Source organism: Rhineura floridana, chromosome 5, assembly GCF_030035675.1.
Source record: "Rhineura floridana isolate rRhiFlo1 chromosome 5, rRhiFlo1.hap2, whole genome shotgun sequence".
Classification (NCBI taxonomy): Eukaryota; Metazoa; Chordata; class Lepidosauria; order Squamata; family Rhineuridae; genus Rhineura; species Rhineura floridana.
In genome coordinates this window covers 142,849,048-142,869,591 of record NC_084484.1, presented here as the reverse complement: position 1 = coordinate 142,869,591, position 20,544 = coordinate 142,849,048, and the positions used below count along the sequence as shown (strand labels likewise).

Sequence of the window (20,544 nt, the reverse complement as noted above, 5' to 3'; positions counted from 1 at the left end):
TCTTGAGTACTACATCCAGTTCTGGACATTGAACTTTAAGAAGGATCCAGACAAACTGGAACAGGTTCAGAGGAGGGCAACAAGAATGATCATGGGAATGTAAACAAAGCCCTTTGAGGAGAGACTGAAAGGACTAGGCATATTTAGCTTTGAGATATATGATAGCACTCTGGGATGATAGAGAAGAGATCCTGGCCATCCTCTGTGTGACAACCTTTCAAGTACTTGAAGAGTGCTATCGTATCTTGCATGTAGTATTGCTTTCTTTTCTCTATCCCAAATCTATTGCCAGTTAGTTTCAGTGGATCACCCTTTGTATGATGACTCATAAACTGAAATTGGGCATATCATAGCCAAAGACACTATGATTTCTGGGAAAAAATCAGAATAAAATATTTCTACATTTAATGGATGAAACACAGGATATAAAGGCTACCTCGTAGTAGACACTAGTACTCCAGACAAAACACACCACCCCAAGCCACACAGGACAGAAGGTTAGGCTGTTTGAGTTCCTTTGCTTTTTTTGCAAACTTGAATCAGCTTTGGTGGGACACTTGGTAAGAACCTAGGAAACTGTCTTATAGAAAATCAGACCATTGAGTCCACCTAGCTCATTATTGTTGACAATGATGGCAGTAGCTCTCCAAAACTTCAGTCCTATCTGGAGTCTGGAGATGCCAGGGATTGAACCTGGGACCTTTTGCATGGGAAGCGTATGCTCTACCACTGAGCTACAGTCCTTTTCCCTATGTCTAATAGCTGTCAGGAGCATGTATTACAAATGCAATTTGAATTTTGCTAGTAATTCTAAGTGTATTATGTGTTCTATTAGTCATTCTTTTTATCAGCCAAACCCCCAAAACCCTTTAGCACTTCCTATAATTTGTTTGTTTGTTAGATATTTTAGTTGCTTGTTACCTGAAGGTCTCCAAGCAACTTACAACAATGTTAAAAACAAAAACAAATATATCATACTATAAAAACAAAACAAATAAAATAACATTCCCCATGCAGCCACAGAAAGCTTTTGTTGTTGTTGTTATGTGCCTTCAAGTCAATTACGATTTATGGCAACCCTATGAATCAGCGACCTCCAATAGGATCTGTTATAAACCACCCTGTTCAGATCTTGTACAGATGCCACAGAAAGCTTTAGCAGCATACTAATAACAGACATCATCTCAGTCTATCAAATGCCTGGGGGGAAAAGTCAAATCTTTACCTGGCACTAAAATAATGTCAATGAAAGCACCAGGTGAGCCTCATTGGGAAGCATATTCCACAGATGGATAGCCACAACTGAAAAGGCCCTCTCCTTCATAGGGAAGATGCTTCAGCCCCTTCATCATTTAGCTCCCCACCTTAGTACCTGCTCTTGCTCTGTGATATCCATTCAGAAAGGGTGATAAGAATGATAGCCCATACTTAAAGGGCACACCATAGGTTTATAAAATGGCATTGTGATACTTCCTTTATTGCAATTGTTTTCCTAATAATTTATAACATTGAATTTGCCCTTTTCACCATCATGATACTCTTAGCTGACATTTTCTGTGAGCTTTCCATTGTGCCCCCTAAGATCTCTTTTCTGGTTAGTCACAGCCAATTTAAACCCCATCAGAATGTATGTGAACTTAGAATGTTTTGTATTTATATTCATCAACTTTGCACATGACATTACATTTCAGTTGCCCAGTCACACAGTTTGGAAAGATCCGTTTGGAACTCTTCATAGTCTCCTTGGGAGTTTATTATCTAGAATAATTTAGTGTCATTTGCAAACAGTCCATCCTGATTCCAGATCATATATGAGTAACTCACTTATGCTTCATTTTCTTTCTTTCCAGTACAGGCACAAGTTTTCTACATTCTCTGCCCCAATGAATGTCTGCACTTGGTCTAAAACTTGGAGTGATTTACCTGAAGAGTGATATCATTAAGAAACCACTGTAAGTTAATTATGTATCGTATGTATATTTGAGCAAAAAGGGAGTTTTTCAAGGAATTACAGGCTAGCATATACTTTCTCCCATTTACTAGGAAAAAATGGAGTATGTATGTAAATGAAGCTGCAGTAGTGTTGCATTTGTGTCTTCCTGTTTTGACTCCTCCTGTGCAGAAGTGTAGTGGCAAATTCAGAAATGCAGGATCCCTTCATGTTAGCCATGCCCTTTCTACCCTTTTTTTGTTGATGGGTTGAGAATGAGATTCTTGTTAACGCCTCCTCCCGCAACAACAGATTTCCTTAGGAGCCAATAAGTATGAAAGAGGAGAGTGTTAATTACTGAGAAGAGTCTTTACAGTGGCTGACTCACCTCCTGTCACTCTGTATGGGTCTAATCAGCAGGAAAGGACAAGGAAGCATGTTAGAAGACTCTTCTCAGTGGCTAACACATTCCCCTTTCATGCTGATTGGCTCATAGGATGGTGGAGACATAGGGACCCTGCTGGGACCCTGCTCCCAAAAAACTAAGGGGTTTAAGACCCTCTGAGACCTCAGACGACTACACCCCTGCTGCTATGGAGGGGGCATTTCAGCTTTCAGTTTGCTACAGGCAATATTAGATAAGGTTCATAAGACAGCTCATAGATACATTTAGTGTTAAATAGTTAAAAACAGGCCATTTTATGAGTATTTGTTAAAAAACAAACAAAGGGTAGATATTAAATACATAATGTTTCCTATCTTTCAGGATTGGAAATAAGCCTTGTGCTCATGTGTTCCCCTCCTTGCTTTTATATGCTCAGAATAAGTTAGTTACTTCCTAGTTTAAGTGAACCATAGTTCATATTAATACACTGGATCTTTTAATTCTATTATTGTTTTTAATATTTATTTATTTATTAAATTTTTATCCCAACATTCTCCCAAAAGGAGCCCAAGGTGGCAAACAACAAAAGTAGTAAAAATAATACAGTTAAAAATAAAACAAAGCATACTTAAAATGTTTAAACATGTGAAAAACATCTAAAAACATGTTTAAAACAGCCACATGCCACCAGAACTAATAATTTCAAGATTGCTGGGAACAGTATCTTTCAGCCATGAAATGAACAGGAGTGTTTTTAAATTCCTTCTGAATGTTAATAATGAGGGAGACAGAGGCACCTCACCAAGGCTGGCAATCCATAAATGGGGAACTGATGCCAAGAAGGCTCTTTCCCAGGTCAGCACCAACTGGGTAGTACCCCACAGCACTTCCAACCAGGCTTCCCCTGTTGACCACTGGGCCTGAATTTGTTGATATTGGGGATTCACTCTTTTAGATACTTGGGTCCCAGACAATTTTGGGCTTTGTAATTGTTTTCTACATATGGGATACTATATGTACATGAGATTTGGAATGGACCATTTTTTGGACCTGACTCAGGATATGCTCCGTATTTATCTTGATATGTATGAGAAGGCACAATCACTGTGCCACCCAACTGAAGTTTTCTCAATGGAGACAGTATGTGTTTCTTATTATTTTGACTTCTGTGACTGGATCTCTGTACACTTCATTTACATTTCCTATCATATATTCCTGAAAAGATCTCATCTCTTTTCCTCTAATACACTAATACTTGAACTTCCTTGTATGGAAGAACATTCTGGTTTTCTTGTTCCTTGTGGAACACTACATTTTCTCTTGAATGCCATGTGGGAGGCTACTTGGAAGGCTTCTGAATTAAAATACCAATGTAGTTTATGAAATGTATGGGATGAAAGGAAGGGGGACTCAGATCAGTTTTGAATAATAGTGTCTTCACTTGATTGCTAAAAGCCTCAGAGACATGGAACATGTGCAAGCATAGCAATGCCTACCTACTACCTAGCAATAATTCCCCTTTCCCTTCACCTCCATGCTGCATCAGGGTGGAGAGAGCATGGCATTTTAATTCATCATTTGTCCCTGTTTGACCTAGAAAAGGCCTCTGGTATTTTTCTGTATTGTTTTTTCTGTGGTTGAATTGCATACCAGCAGTGGTCTGCCACTGAAATAGGCAGAAATTGCTGCTTTAATATACTATTGCAGGAGTTACTGACTGAAGCTCCTTTTTTGCTGTATTCTCTTAATTTTTCTGGTGCCATAATAAGAATTTGATTCAAACAGCAGTTATAAGCTACTAGTCTGAACAACTCTTTGGTCCTTGTTCAGGCTTAATCTTTATACTTGTTTGGTCAGGTTGCCATGGAGAAGAGTCTGGTCTTCATCTTTGCTGACTTTGTGATGTCTATGAGTTAAGTATTGCCTGTTTAGAGGGAACTCACAGTCAGAGATGTCTCTCTTCTCATCTATGGGGGGTTACATTTTGAAATAATTAGGAATGTATGTAAAAATGGAGCAGTAATGCTTGGCTTGACTCATCCATTGATTTTTGCTCAGCTGAGGTTCAAAGTCAGATTATATCTAGTTTTCTAATATCATTTCAGAATTTGCACTATATGGTATCTGGATATGAAGAATGCCCATCAGAAAACATTCTAATCCACGTTCAGAATCAAGCCTTTGTTTTACGAACACATTTAAAATACAAATTTGTGTTGTATCAGATAGAATTGCATGTCTATTGGAAACCAGAGTTAGATATTTTAACTGTTCTTATCATTGTATCTACTGTATATTATATATCATCACACAGTAATTCACTTGGCCACCAAGAGATGGCGCCATGAACTACAGAGTGAGAACAGAATTCTGAGGGCTGCTGGGGCAGTGGTAGAGGAAGGCAGGCAGTGTAAAGGGAGGGGATGGGTGGCTTTGGCAACCTGTAAAGAGAGGAGGTCAGTGGCTTTGGCGAGAGGTGAAGGGAGGGGATTGGCGAGGGGCATAGGTGCGGGTGGGGGCTGGTAGGCTTGGCGAGCAAACCAAGCAGGAAGACAGATGCCAGTGGTTATATATTTAGAGAAAACTAACCCAATACCCCCTTGGCCACTAAGGAGGAAAGTCTTCAAGATTATGTGAATGCTGCACGAAAAAAAAATACTTTGTGCTGAGATAAATTATTCAAATTAAGCAGATTTGCAATGTTTGCTGATTTAGCATAATTTATTCCATTTTTAGTCATAGGAGCAGCAAGAAAGTTTGGCTTCTTGACCTTATAAACCTTACTCAGCTCCCCTCTTCCTTTGGGGATTTCACCAAACATTATCAACACGTTGCAGCCATAAGGACTAGAATTTTTTTTGAGAGAAAGAGAGAGAGCCTTGCAGCATGCTGAATTCTACTCCAAATACTAAGTTTTGTGCCTTTTCCAGACTTGTGAGCAATCACAAAGTACAACCCTGTCACAATGCATGAAAAAGAGCATAGGGTGACAGTAAAAAAAACCCCACTCTGCAATAAAAAGGGAGATAATAGAACATTTAAAAGCATGGTGTTGACAATGCCCCAAAATGTGTTCATTTTTCTCTCTGAAGCATATGCCAACTAAAACACAATTTACTGTAATCCTTGATTAATTGTAATAGAATCTAGTACATATATAGATGAAGAATTTAAAAAAACAGGAGGCATCATTTTTAATTAAAAACTATTGACAGTTTATGGGGTTTTGTAAGAAGAGCAACAGCAACTGAGGAAAAGCTCAACAGATTGTTTTAACTAGGAATATTTCAAAGTGCTAAATATATACTGTTTGGTTAAATGATGATTTGCAAATTCAAGAACAGAGTTTTACAAATATTTAAAGTATGTACCTATAAATGGGTAAGAAGCTACTGAAAGTGGTGTATTGGGTATAAACAGGAATAAGATGTTTGTCTTAAACGTGAGGGGGAAACTGCCTAGCACTACTATCTGGAATGGGTAGCAGCTTTATTATTACAATTTGCTCATTCAAGTTTCAGATATTCCTTGTTAAAAATATACAAAATAAAAATTCTGTACTCGTCCTCGAAGATGGGCAGATGGATCACATATTGAATTACATTTCACACACTTAAGGTTTTCTCCATACCTTTTCACTATAAATATGGGGCAGCTAAAATGCTGAGGTTTTCACTCCCTAAAACCATAGTGTCAGACAGGAACCCACAAGTCATTTAATCTAAAAGCCTATCTTAAAGCAGCCTTTTAAATGTATTGTCCAGCTTGTCCAAATTTCACTTTGCATTTGTTCACACTAAAGAAATGGCTCCTTACAAACACAGAACAGACATAGTATGGCACTTGTAGAAGTGGTAGTTCTGAGATTGAAGTAATCAAGTCGGCATGTATGGGGTAAGATGATCCCTTAAAATAAATTGGTGCCAAGTCTTTAAGGGCTTTATATACCGATAATAGCACCTTCAGCTCAGTCTGGTAGCAAACTGGCAGCCAGTGCAGATCTTGGAACAGAAGAGTCACAGTTGTCTTACCAGCTGAAGCCTGTGAAAGGCACTCCTAGCCACTGAGGCCAGTTGGGCCACCAGTGGCATAGCTAGTTCCAAGAGCACCCCAGGGCTGCATACCTGCTCTTTCAGAGGGAAGGCAACCCCATAAATAGCTGGCAGTTAACCGGTTTCAAGAACCACTCACCCACAGAGCCTCTGTCTTGCCAGGATTCAAACTTAGCTTATTTTTCCTCATCTAGCCCACCACTGCATCCACACACCAGTCCAGGGCCTGAAAGGCTGCTTCTGATTAGTTATGGAGAAATAGAACTGAGTGCCATCAGCATATTGATGGCACTTTGCTCCATATCCCTATGACCACTCCAATGGCTTCATATAGATGTTTAACAGCACTGGGGATAGAATAGTGCCCCATGGCACCGCATAGCACAGCACAACAGCCAATGGTCCAAAAAACTCTCTCCCAACACTCTTCTCTTGACTTTGCCCTGTAGGTAGGATTGGAACCACTGTAAGATAGTGCTCACAATACCCATCCTACAAAGCTGATTTAGAATGTCAGTGGTCAGTAGTATCAAAATACGTATCCTAGGATTCAGGCACTGATCACTATACAAGATCACAACCAGAAACTCAGAGGCAGCCTCAGTATTGTATCAGCAGCACAGACTTTAGAATGGGGTCAAATCCAGCCTAGACACATGACAAGGCATGATGTAGAGTGTTCAGGGTCTGGGAAAGTACACCATATCAAGCTGCTTGGGTCAAAATAGTGACCATGATAAGATGGCTCCTGACAGCCAGGGGCCAGCATTTGAGGTTGAAACCCAGGACAATGGCAGATGTGGATGAATTAAAATACTTCTCACAAAGACAATTGTACTAAAGAAAAGGCTTTGCTTGAAAGGCCCATAATTTTAACCTTCTGAAATACATGAGAGAAGTGCTTATTGAAAATGTTGCAATTATATTTCTGGAGGGATCACAACAACAGGACTAAAGTGTAAGACAGGGTCAATGTGGACTAAAGGAATTAGCACTGCTCTATGTTTTGATTCTGTTTAGAGGCCAATTCAAGGTCAATCTACTACTCTACCACTTCAAAATGCACATGAGGGAATTCCAGGATTGAATTATTTCCTAATTGAAAAGCTGTATCACTGGAAGGCTAGCATTGAGGAAGATGATTTGAGCTTTTCTCCAACTCCTCTTTTCTGCAACGTTTCCATATGTGGGTCATTTTCTGTGTGGAATGTCATTCAATATGTGATCCATCACCTGCATTTTGAAATGGTACGGTCCAAGGAGAAATGGTTTCTGAATGTACTGACCAGCTCTCTTAAGCATCCATAATGAGGGGCAGTCTCATGGCGGAGCTGTACCACTTCAAGGTCCACATGGGGATGAATTTGTTTAAAAGTGCTGTCAAGTAAAATGTATACATTTGTTTTTAAAAATGCCATGTTGGAAAGCAGCATCTAGCTTTCACACTGACATGGAAAAATTGCTTTGGAGTTGCTTTTAAAGAGGCACTTCTGTTCTGGAATACTATACTCCTCTAATGAAATTTGAGCCACCTTGTTATGTAAATTGCAAACAGATTTACATTCTGTATGTGTTCTGTACTGACAAATTCTAGAGAAGGTAGTTGGTAGTAGATAGTAGTTGGTTGTAAGGGGTTGTTAGTCTGTTGCAGCAAGGCAGGATAAGGTCTTGTGGCACTTAACTGCGGCATAAACTCATGAACTAGAGACCTACTTCATTAGATCTGATTAAGTGGGCTTTAATCTATAAAAGCTGATGTCACAATATATCTGTTAGCCTATAAGATACCACAAGCCTATTTGTTATAATTGTATCCCACCTAGGCGTTCAGAAAGGTATTTGACTAATTGATTAGCCTTGTAAAGCACTTTATGCTAAAAAAAAGTCTCAAAGTGATTTACAATATTTATAATACAATAAAACATGAGAGAATATTATTAAACAATACACAAAGCAGTATTAAAACACTACACAGTAGCAATTGTTTAAAAACACACACATTAAAGTGATTATTTGAGTTCATAGGTAATCTTGGCATGAAAAACATCAGTGTTTGGCCCATATTCCTCTTGACTGTGTGGATGCTAGATTTTCTTTTGATATAGTCAAGCAACATGCTTATGTACCTCATCTGTTTATCCAGTTCTTTCTTTTTCCTTTACTATGATTTTTTAAGGAAAGGAGAAGGGAAACTAGGATATTATTTTGCTCTGCCAATTTGTTTTACTTGAGCTTTCATTTTCCGGCTGAGCAGAAGCTTCATTGGGCTGTATAATTTTAACACTTAGGGCAAAGATTTATATTTTTAAAAGGGAGCTTAGCAGACTAACCTCTGGCATGATGACCAGGAGGAAGATTCTAACGGAAGTTCTCTCTGTTTATAATGTAACCAGGTGGTCCGCTGCTGCCCTCTGAAGGCTTCCTGGTATAACTGGCAGCCACCAAGGTTTCACAAGAACTTTCACATGCTGTGGTCTCTCAAACATACCAGGCTTACATAATTTCTTTATATAACCAGATACAATGTTCTTGCTTAATAGCAATGTGGCTTTGCTCTCTATTGTGTGATAAGGTGCTTTCCTGCATATTTCTTCATTTCTGAACCTTTTACAGTACAAAATTGTTGCACATTTTTGTGGTGCAAAAGAGGCAGAAAATATAATTATTTTCCTAGATGAATGGTTTGTTTTTAATTCATGTGGGTTTTTTTCTGATTGTAACTTTTTCTCCAGTTTTTGTATGGAGATTTTTATTCCAGATTCCCACATAGTTTGATTTTATGTAACTTCACCCAGAAATCTGTGTATGAGAGACAGAGAGAGAGAGACTGTATTAGCTATATGTAGACAACTCAAAGATCTACTAGACGGACCTCAACCAGTCATCTAGGTCAACATGCCTTTCAGTATCACTCCATAGATATCTTTATTAATGTGCATAAAGCTAATATTTATTTCTCACCCCTTAACATTTCTGATCAAACTATTCTGTGTTCATTGTTGGACAAAAATAGTTCAACCTGTAATTCAAAACTAAATTTTGAGCTGGGCCTATTTTTCAATATTCTCTTGTCTAGCATTTATTATCATTTGGTATTTTCTCTGCCCTTGCAAAATTTCATTTTGCATCATTTTATTACTGAACATTGTTGTTGAGCTCATTTTCTTGGTTTGTCATTCTCACCCAAGTCAGTATCTTTTCTGCTTTTAATCTCTTCTACTGCCTGCACCTGTGCAGGAAACACAAAATACTCATTTTCATAGAAACATTGGTCTTTGAAACCAACCCCTTCCATCATATGGCATTGTATTTCTGATTTTTACTTCACTGTTCCCATCCTCAAAATATACCTTATCCATTGGCCTCCTTAAAGCCCTCTGGTTCTTTCCAAACAAACATAAAAATATTTGCTTTTAGAACTGCTGAAGTTTATCCAGATAATGTTATCTTCATCCCCACTTAAGAGATAGGGGTAAGGATAGACTTGGTGTGGAATTTTAACAAGTAGTTTTCCTGATACTTTCAGTGCAGAACTCTTGACAAAAAAGATTTTAAAACAAAACCAAAAGTTGTTAACATATGTTTAAAAACAAAATGGCACAGGAAGAGTGGAGGAGGCTTTTGCCACACCTTTAATTTAAATAGTTGCCAGGATGCCATAGGTGACAAGAAATTCCATGGAGAGTTAATGGAATTAGAGCGAGTGCATTGGTAGAGAAGGGTGGATTGCTCTGTCTCTTCTTCACCAGCTTGCTGGTTTCCATTCTTATCAAGAGGAAGGCAAGTCTGACTGAGAAGGGGTGGATTGTTCCATCCCTTGTTCACCAGCTCATTGCATTACCATGCTAGCTGGAGAGAAAGGCAAGGCCTCCACAGCTAGCATGGAAACTAGGCAGGCAGGTAAAGAATGGAGGGAGTCAGCCTTCTTCTACCAGCCCAGTCAATAGATGGCAGTGAGGACTCTCTAGATAGGAATGCTTTGGCATTTCAGGTGTTGTTAGACTTCAGCTCCCATCAGCCCCAGGCAGCATGGTCAGGGATGTTGGAAGTTATAGAGCAACAACATTTAGAGGGCAATAGGTTCCCCATCCATGTACTGAAAGACTACTAGCCTCTTAGGATAGTTATAAAAATAGGGCTAGTAGCTTTTCCAGATTTTTATTATTATTACTTATTTAATTTATTATTGGTTTATTCCCAAATGTCTCTAGGCAACTTACAACACATTTTAAAAATATGCAATATACAAACTTTAAAACCCAAACAAAAAGGACTAAGACAGCATACTAAAGGCCTGAGTGAAAAGGAACCTAAAGATAGATAGAGAAAGCACCAGGCATGCCTCCCTGGGGAGAGCATTCCACAACCAGGGGGCCACCACTGAAAAGGCCTGTTCTTGTATAACCACCCTTGGAACCTCCTGTGGAGGGGGCACATGAAGAAGGGTCTCAGATGACAAATGCAGGGCCCAGCTCAGTTCATATGGGGAGATGCAGTCCTTGAGGTGTTGATGTACATACAAGGCTGCCTTAAAGTGCTGGTACTGTAATCTTTCTTTAGATGTCTATGAAAATGGCACCATCACTATACAGATACCATTAATTTACTAACAGTTGTAATTGTATGAGGAAAACAGCCTTGCACGTTGAACTGGCTTTGTTCACAATTTGTTGTAAGGATTCTAGGCAATGCTATTCTCACTGTCAGAGCCATTTTGGAAAACAGTAATTTCTTCATGGTGAGCATGGATTTTTGGGAAATCCATTAATAACTACTAGACTGTTTACACACACACACACACACACACACACTTTAAAAAGTATTACTAATTTCAATTCAGAGATAACTTTTGACTTGTGGTTTTCCCCTAATATATACTTTGCTATGCTATGAAGAAAGGCTGGCTTCAATTTTTTAAAAACATAAAATTAATACCTATGTTCACCACTGAACACAGTTTGTTCTTTATTTCTTGGCGAAGCACACAAAATTGTGGAATGTACCCAGGCCCAAGAATTAATTGAAACACTGAGCATTCACTGACTGTGTTCCCCATATTTATTCAGGAAGATTTTATTTTAGAGCTCACCACAAGGGGAGTTTGGATTGCACTCTTTAAGTCCAGAAAAGTTACTCTCCTAACAGTATATTGATAATAAATTGTTGTTCTGTCTAACTTATTGATTCAAAGAATATGTATGTCCTAAATTGTTATCAGCCCTCTTTCAACCTAAATATTGTTTTCACAAAAAGTATTATTAACTAATTAAAGGTGGCCACAACTGACATCTTCTTAACATGGATTTTTTGCCAACTTTAGACCCAGGACATCAGCTTATTTCAGCCTTTTCAAACAAATAGGGCTGGTTCAGATGTAATGAGAAGCCATGGTTTCTCACAATGTGTACAAGTCTGCATGAGCCTCAGATGACTCCTTTTGTCTGACTGCAAGCAGGAAATCACCACTTTTTAAAAAGCCACAGTCACCACTACATCTGTGGAAAAAATTGGTTCTTAAAGTGGGCTAGTGATGGTAATCAGAAAGGAATCAGGGTCAGACCAAAACTAAAATAAAACTGGTGATTACCTTTGGCATGCATGCAGATTCAACCTCAAAATCGAGCTAGATAACAGTCTGAACTCAGGGAACTATGGTTTATTGGAACAAGCCAGGATAAAGGCCAATCCAGGCAGTTCTGAAACCACAGTTTACAAAAATCACAATTTAAACAAGCTGAATTGAGTTTGTATATAAAAGGAAACTGTGGTTTGTTTACAGGTGGGAGCTAAAGAAGTATGAGAGCCTGAGGTTCATGCAGGCTTGTTCACATGGCAGGGAATAAGGGTAATATAAACTGTTCTGCAGAGGTCTAGTTGTGCAATTAGTTAATAATAGTAGTAAGCAGTAATTACTTTTCACTGGTGAGGTTGTTTTGAGTAATAGAATATGCATGATATTTTTCCTTCCAAGATGTGTTACTGCCAAGAGGATAGTAGTTATAGTAACTACTCTATTGAATCTGTTGTATCAATTGTTAATGAAATGCTCTTCTGGCAATGGTATTTACTCTAGTGTAATTTTTTTAAAAAAATGAAAGAATGATATAGTAGCAGTGCACACATCCAGTAATATAACTGTAGAATTTCCAGAACAAAAAAGTATCCACTTTTTCATAAAGTATTATCAGTGCACTGACAGCCCACTGAATTAATTGGCAGACCTTCTATTGACTATACATTTTTGAATTGCATCTTTATTTGTAAAAACGTTATTTCTTTGATATGTGCTCTGTAGTTTAAAAAAATATACCCATTTAGGTTGAGAGAGTTTTTTTAATCAATTGCATTAAACATAAAATAATCAAAGTTGTATCAATACATACCACTAAAGGAAAAAATTATATAATACTGTACCAGAATAACCTTCTTCATTCCGGTTCTCAAGTGTAGCATCATACTACATAGATTGCCATAGAAACTACTAAGACTCTCTATGTCTGCTTTCTTACACAAGCATGTCAAATTGTGTGCAGTGAGGACACAAGACTGACTGTTTTAGCACCTTGGATAGAGGGCTGGCTTCAAACTACCACTTCATGTACTACTGGATAATATCAACTAAGATTTTTAGTTCCAACAAAGTACAATACCTTTGTAATCTGCAATATCAGATGTAAAGGAGGATAGAGCTCCTATACTTTTCATAATTGTGTAGAAGTAGAAACTATGACAGGCACCACTTATGTTTTGTGAGAAAACCTGCAACTATTTACTATTTACACCTGATCATATTAATGTGCCTTTTTCCTCTGGGTCCACATTGTTTTCTTTCTGAATTTCCAGTTACTCTTGGCTCTTTATTTCATCTTTTGTGGTGTATTTGGTTTCCAGTGTGCCCAGTTCATGAGTGAAAGCAAGTGATTATTTCTTAGCAACTCTTGAGAACAGATTGGATAAGGTGTCTGAAGTTGGAGGAGACATGCTCTGAAATATGATGGCCATAACGTTGGCGTTCAAAAGCTGAAATGAAGCAATATATATGAAGTAGAAGTGATGGGAGTGGCAGAAAGCTGCCAGCATCCTGGACAGCTTTCGTATTGTCCCATGAGCAGACCTTCAGTGTGAGACATAAAGCAGACCTGCTATTTTACTGGCTGAAGTTGGTATCAAGTAACTTCTGCATCAGCATAGCTAATTTTTTGAAAGACAAATAATTCTGTTAGACTTTTGAATCACTTGTATCCTTAAACAGGGAAATAATTTTATCCAAAATTAAAGAGAAAAGAGGTTCTAGCACTTTTATTTTAGCTTGAATATAATTATTTTCTTGTCAGTTTTCCTTTTAGAAAGAGCAGCTAAAACTTTGCTGAAGCCACAAGAATTGTGTTGAACTAAATATTAATTATTAGTGTACCTAGATATTTAGTGGTACTGGATTATGAGTATAAAAACTGTAGAGTACATATAATTAATAGTAAGGGGCACCTTTAAAATTTTAAGGCTAGATAAAACCAGCATTCTGTATAAATAACTACAGTTTTACATAAATTGAAAGCCCAAATGGACAGTGGAGATTGAAATATTGGCTTGTATCCAATGTAGCACTAAGGAACTTTTTGCTTTAGCGAAAGGATTTATGCTTGTGCAATGGAACTTTCCCACCTCTCCTCACTCTGTGCACTTCTTAAATCCATTCTGTGTTTTCCCTCAACCCCCCAGAATAGATTTGGGGGGAAAGCAGGGGGAGGAAAGGGGGGGAGTTCCATTGCATTGGATGCTACCCTTGAATTCCAACCAGGAAGATCATTGGTGGCCTTGACTGTATCTTTGACAATTTTTTTGTGTGAATAAAATGACACAATCTCATGTATGCCATAGTGAGCCCAGTGGCCAGAGTGGTTTAACAGTCAGGAACTCTGATTGAAGGTCTGTGAGGGGAACAGGGCATCTCCTAGCAACTCTCAGCACCCTTCACTAATAGGGTTGCCAGGTTCTTGGCCTGAGATTGATCCTGTATCTTTAGGAGAAAAGAAAGTCAGCCAAGTGCAAGTGTTCATGGAACCCTGTAATGAGCAAAACCATAAGGTGGAATTCTCCCTTCCCCCTGCACAACTTTTAAAGATACAGAAGACCTCTTTGAGGCTGGGTCTGGCAACCAAGAGGTCTTCTGTATCTTTAAAAGTTGTGTAGGGGGAAGAAAGAATTCCACCTTGTGGTTTTTCTCATTACAGAGTTGCAAGAACGCCTTGGGCAGCTATACTGAATGCACCAGGGGAGCAGGAGACCTGACCTCCTTTCTGAAATATTGGACTGCCCTACAAATTGGTCAAAATGCAAACACCATTTGGGTTGGTCTTTCACAGTCCAATCCACTTGCTGTGTAGCTTGGAAGAATTTGGTAACATGTGCCTCTGAGCATATAGTAAGTGCTGGCAACACCTGCAATCAGCCAAAATAATAAAAAGAAGACATGTGCTGTGCTGATCTTGTTTTAGGAAGGAGGAAGCAACATTATTAAGACAGTTGATACAGTTCGGATGATCACTTTAAATATGTCTGATTTACTTTGCAATTTTAGTAAAGTTTCCTGTAGTAAAACATTCTCTTTTGCTTCTGTTTCTGTGAATGTGTTAAGTACAGCAACAATGTGCAACACTAAAAAAAAGCTCCAAAAACAATTGTGGAATAATGGCACTGACTGTTCTGCAGAATAGTTTCCAATGGACATGAGGAGTGCCTCAGATTGCACAAGATAAAACAGTGGGAGGTGAAATATATTCTAGCAAAATTCTAGGTGTGCTCTATGTTTTTAATTGACCATGCCCACCTTGCCTTAAAGGAAGTGGTTGAAACATAGCTGACTGAAAACATGCATCCTCTTTTTTCCAACAGCTAGAGTCATTGCTGAAGTAGCAACATAATGTAATGAGTCTGATTTTACATTAAAGTACAGTTTCAGATTCAACTGTTAATGCACTCAAAATAAAAAAGAACATAACCTCCAGTTTGAAACACAAAAGGCTGTCTTCACCATCATATGACATTGACCAATAAAAAGGCTTTGAAATTAATAAAAATAAATTTGACACAGATTTCTAAGATGAATAATGAGGGAAATAAAATTTTCTAGATTAGATTCTGTGTAGAAACATTAGTAATACAGGAAAGAAGCAAAGTAAGAAGAACACCAACAAACATACAAAACTATAATTCTCCATCTTTGGAGATGGTAGGTGTTGCCACCACTCACCATATGCTCAGAGGCACATGTTACCAAATTCTTTCGAGCTACATAGCAAGTGGATTGGACTGTGGAATACCAACCCAAATTGTGTGTACATTTTGACAAATTTGTAGGGCAGTCCAATATCTCAGAGAAGAGGTCAGGTCTCCTGCTTCCTTGGTACATTCATTATAGCTGCACAATTTCCCTGCTTTTTAAAGTTTGATAGAAATATCTGTGGGCTATAGGTATTCTCTTAAACCACAAGGTTTTTTGCCTATTAGTGAATATTAATAAAGCTATGGTCATGCCATATAGGATTTTATTTTATTATGTAACTGGCTTTCACTAGTGTCTGCCATACCATATTTGAATTACCTAAAGCAGTGCAGCAGGCTTTGCCTTCTGTGAATTCTTCAAAAATACTATTGCATGTTTTTTGTATTCCATATGCTGTAATATGACACCATTGATCATTGTGTTTGTGTATATACAAAAGATGGCAAGTTTCCAAATAAAAAGTATTCAGAAGATGATTCCTCCCCTTAAGTTAACAACAGCAAAAAAAGAGTTTTCTTTTCACTATTCTAAAATTGCTGTTTCCTGCATATGCAACAACTTCTTTCAACGGTCTCTTTGTCTGTTTTCAGGAAGAAACTCAAGACGGCTGAAAAACAGAAGGAGTCTGATGAGAATGAGATTACGCAGACGGATGCATACAGCTCCAAGTCGGGCCTTCTCTGCCTGAACTTTGAAACTGTTCCATCTCTGAGCCCAGCTCTCATCCATTCATCACATTCACCAACAAACCTGCACACACACACAGGGTCACCTGATTGTGAGTACAGTAGTGATGTTGTGGGATATTGGTGTGTGTACTAAAACATTGTTCCTCTGAGTTTCTGAAACATGTTCTCAGTTTCCCCGCATGAACCCCTAGCATCAAAGACCTCTTCATTCATTCTATCTTAGTGAATAAGATAAGATTATTGGAGTTTTCAGAACATATAAATTATTCATAAAGATAGAGTCTAATTTGTAAGAAGTAACTTTCTTTTGAATTCATTCTTATTCACATCCAGATTGCCTCATTCATTTGCTTAGCTATCTAGCCCACCTCATCCTGATGACCCAGGTAAGTACTGAATAGTAAAAACATATACAACACTGTAAAACACAACAATTTATAATACGCTTCCCCTTGACAGTTGAATCCTGCTTTTTTTTTTCTTGAGTCATCTAAAAGCCATTTCCACAACCATGGAGCAGGCAGTGATAATTCTTTTCACTGGCTGCTCCATAGTTGTGGAACTTTCCTAACTTCACAGACAGGTCAAAAACTCAAAGACTTGCTGATATTACAGATCATAAAAGGATACAGGGGAGGAAACAATCTCTTGACTCTGTTGAGGGTCTTAGAAGAGTATAGAGATCCAGTAACCTAACCTGGTCAGGAATTGGGTCACTGCATTCTGCAGAGTTCCCACTCTATGAAATCATCTTGTCAGGAAAGAACAAAACCATTTGATAATGGTACTACACATTCATTCATTAATTCATTCACCTATAGTGGTGTTATATTCTACTTTAGCATATTCAGTTCAAAACAGCTAACAATATTCTTATGGTTAGTGCAGTTGTTGCAATATAGCTTGAATACATTAACAGTGTATTTCAGAAACAGATTATTTAAGAAAGTTGCAGCCCAGTGCACATCTACCTGGGCAGAAGCACCACTGGATACAGTGAAACTTACTTCCAAATAAATATATACTGGATTCCATTGTAAGCTGCAACATACCTTTGAATATTAGGCAGGCGCCATGTCTGCTATCTTTTTGGCGCATTTTGAAGACTTTCTTCTTTCAACAAGCCTTTTAGGCTGAGACCTATCCCAGTCTGTGTCTGTGTTAGAATTGCTTGATATGTTTTTTAAAATGTTTTTAACGCTGTTTTGTCTTAATGTATTTTAAGATCTGTTTTTATGATGTTTTAAAGTGCTTTTAGCGCTTTGTTTGCAACCCTGGGCTCCTGCTGGGAGGAAGGGCGGGATACAAATTAAATTAATAATAATAATAAAAATAATAATTATATTTATTATTATTATTAATATTAATAATAATAATAATACACATTTTAAGCCTCACAAAATAAAATAATATTGTAGAGAATTTGAAAAATCAGCCCTCTTATTGGGTCGAGGCCAGATACCCATCCAAAATCACTGAACTGTTTTGCATGAGTCTGAATGCTCATCAGAATGACTGATGTCACTCCAAACCTTTGTCCAAGACCAGGTTTTGCATTCATACTCTAAAATTCACCACACTCCTTTGGGCAATACAAAACCTTCACCCACCTATCCTCCCCCAGTTATCATTTTCCTGTGCACTAGACAATATATATACACCCCCAAAGCCACCATCGCATTGGGCAAGGCAAGGTATCATTCTGAGTCCCAGACTAGCCTCCAAAGTCACCCTTCTTCTTTGAGCAAGGCCAGATATCCATCCAAACCTACTTCTGATCCCCAATTCACCCCTTTCGTTTGGCACAAATAAAATACCAATTTGATCCCCATCCAAACCACAAACATTGTCCCTCGTCAGGCACTCATCCGAATCCCAAATATCATTCCAGCCTTTTGTCCATGGCAAAATGACCATCTGGGCAGTAAAAATTACACTTTTTCTTTTGGTGAGACCAGATGCCCATCTGAATCATATCCAAATCCCTGATGCAACTTAGCCTTTTAGGAGAAAACTGGGGTTAAAATGAAGGTTCGCAATTAAGTATAATTATTTTTCAGAGTTCTCAGTTACATGACACAGGTCATTGTCATGCTGATTTAATGAGAGCAATTATTGCAATTTCTTCCTTCACTGCAACTTGTGTATGCTAGATAATATGATGGATACATGTGGCAGGCTATCTAAAGTGGTAAAGACTATATGTATTGCTTTATCATACGGAAGAAGTCTCTGCATTATATGCTCCCCTCCCCAACATGGTCACTCTGTGGCAAGAGTAGCTAACTTTGTGCCATCCAGATATTGAACTACAACTCCCCTGACCATTAGCCATGCAGGCTGGGGCTGATAGGAATTGTAAGGGCACCACTTTGGAGGGCACCACTTTGGCTACCCTGCTGTAGGGATTCCTTCCATCAAGCAGCTTCTGAGATGCTGATCACACAAAACCATGAAAGATAACAATAGCTAGTGTATCACTACTACCATGCTCAAATAAAATGCTCAAGTATTTTTGCACTTGTGAGGAGGTGAAGTGCAGCATTCTGCATGAAATGTAGTTCCAAATTATATTCAAGACATTCCATCACTGTCCTTCAGACACTGATCCAAGCCACAACTTCTGTATTGCTAGATAACATGATTGTGTCATGCACACATCATTAACATGGATCAAACCCACAAAAAGATAAAATAAATTCAGTCAGATAAGCATAACTGAAATCTCAGTGTCATTCTCAGGTTGAAAATCAGTTTGGCTGCATTTTCCAAAACTGATGGTGCCCACCTGAAGCTGCACTGTGACAGAATGTTTATTTGCCATGGTTTGCTAGATCTGAATTAAACTGAATATAGTTCAGTATTCCCCAAACTAGCTATAACAGACCAATTGCAGCCATGTAAATGTTAAGATGTCAACACACGTTTGTTCACTTTCATTTAACTGTTCTTCCCCCCCTCCCACATTTTATCTTGAATTTGTAATTGCTAGGCAGCTGAAACTAGATTGCAAAAAAAATTTAGTCAACTAAAGCTTACAAGAATATCAGCAAAGGAGCTCTTTAGGTGAATTGGGCATATGTAGAATCTCAGTTTCACTAATGATTTGGGGATGTCAGTTTCCTTCTTCTGATGTGGTGTTAAAATGAAAATTTACAAGGGAAAAAAGGAAGAAGCCAGCTTTCAAGGCCTCCAAAGCCAACCAGACTTTGTGGCCAATAAAAAAAATCAGGTCATTGCAATAAAAGTAAGGTTATCCATTTCTTTTTTAACTTAAGAAAAAACTGTTTAAGTACAAAAATGCCATGTTATTAGCCATGAAGCCATGGCTAATAAAAGTAGCCATGTTATTAGCATTGTTGTAACTGAAATCTCTTCAACTATCAGTCACCCTTTATTCTTTCATACATTCTAACATTTTTAGGAAACAGTGCCCACACACAAATCTGTTCACATTTTATGGCCAAAGCAAAATTGACTTGCAGTTGTCTCTAAGAAAAGTTAAAAAATGAGCATGCGTTGAATTAAGGCACGCTATTTTTTTTATTTTGTAGCAAACAAATCTGTTTAAACTTTTCACAGAGATGGGAAAGTTAATTAGTGAGACTTGAGGTATCATCCCAATATTTGTTTACAAAACAAGTGAGGAAGTATTTAAGCAGCTCAGCATAAAGTCTAGGGATTGAATAAACCACACCATTACGGATTTTTACTGTCACCCAGTAAATGGTCACAGTAACTTATCAGGCACAATGGTGTTTGAGTCTAGGATCTGTTCCTGTTTCTACTGCTATGTAGTGTCTTAGTGCTATGAAGAAATGGAAAGCTTAATCTTTATTTATATATTTTAAAGACTTATATGTTGCCTTTCAAAATAAAAGCTTTTCCAAGATGGCTTACAATCAGTATATCTACCATTGTTTTTAAAACCAATATCTAAACATTTTAAATCGAAACAGCAGCACAGAACAATTCCTAATCCAGACCAATAAAAACAAGTTACTGTTTAAAACGGGGTAATCCAGCCCATCTGTTTATCAAAGGCAGATTAATTTTTTAAAAGACTTTAAAGCCTACCAAAAAACAGTCAGGAAAGAGACAGATAAATCTCCCTTGAAAGGGAGTTCCATAGATATGGGGTCACCACTGGAAAGGTTTTGTGTCTTGTATCTGTTGGGTTTTAAAGGATAATGCCAGCACAGAAG

General features: G+C 38.0%; 1 protein-coding gene across 19 annotated transcripts in view; it reads left to right on the top strand.

Annotated features, from left to right (window-relative positions):
* ZBTB20 (zinc finger and BTB domain containing 20) overlaps positions 1 to 20,544 on the top strand; it is a 798,165-nt gene that overhangs the window by 743,600 nt on the left and 34,021 nt on the right. For 18 of the 19 annotated variants that reach the window (XM_061628379.1, XM_061628375.1, XM_061628369.1 and 15 more), the window contains 2 exons: positions 1,851 to 1,952; positions 16,241 to 16,428. In XM_061628379.1, coding sequence (XP_061484363.1) covers positions 1,888 to 1,952; positions 16,241 to 16,428 — 253 coding nt within the window. In that variant the 5' untranslated portion in view covers positions 1,851 to 1,887. The remainder of the gene's footprint in view (positions 1 to 1,850; positions 1,953 to 16,240; positions 16,429 to 20,544) is intronic. The other variant, XM_061628367.1, reaches the window with a different exon arrangement.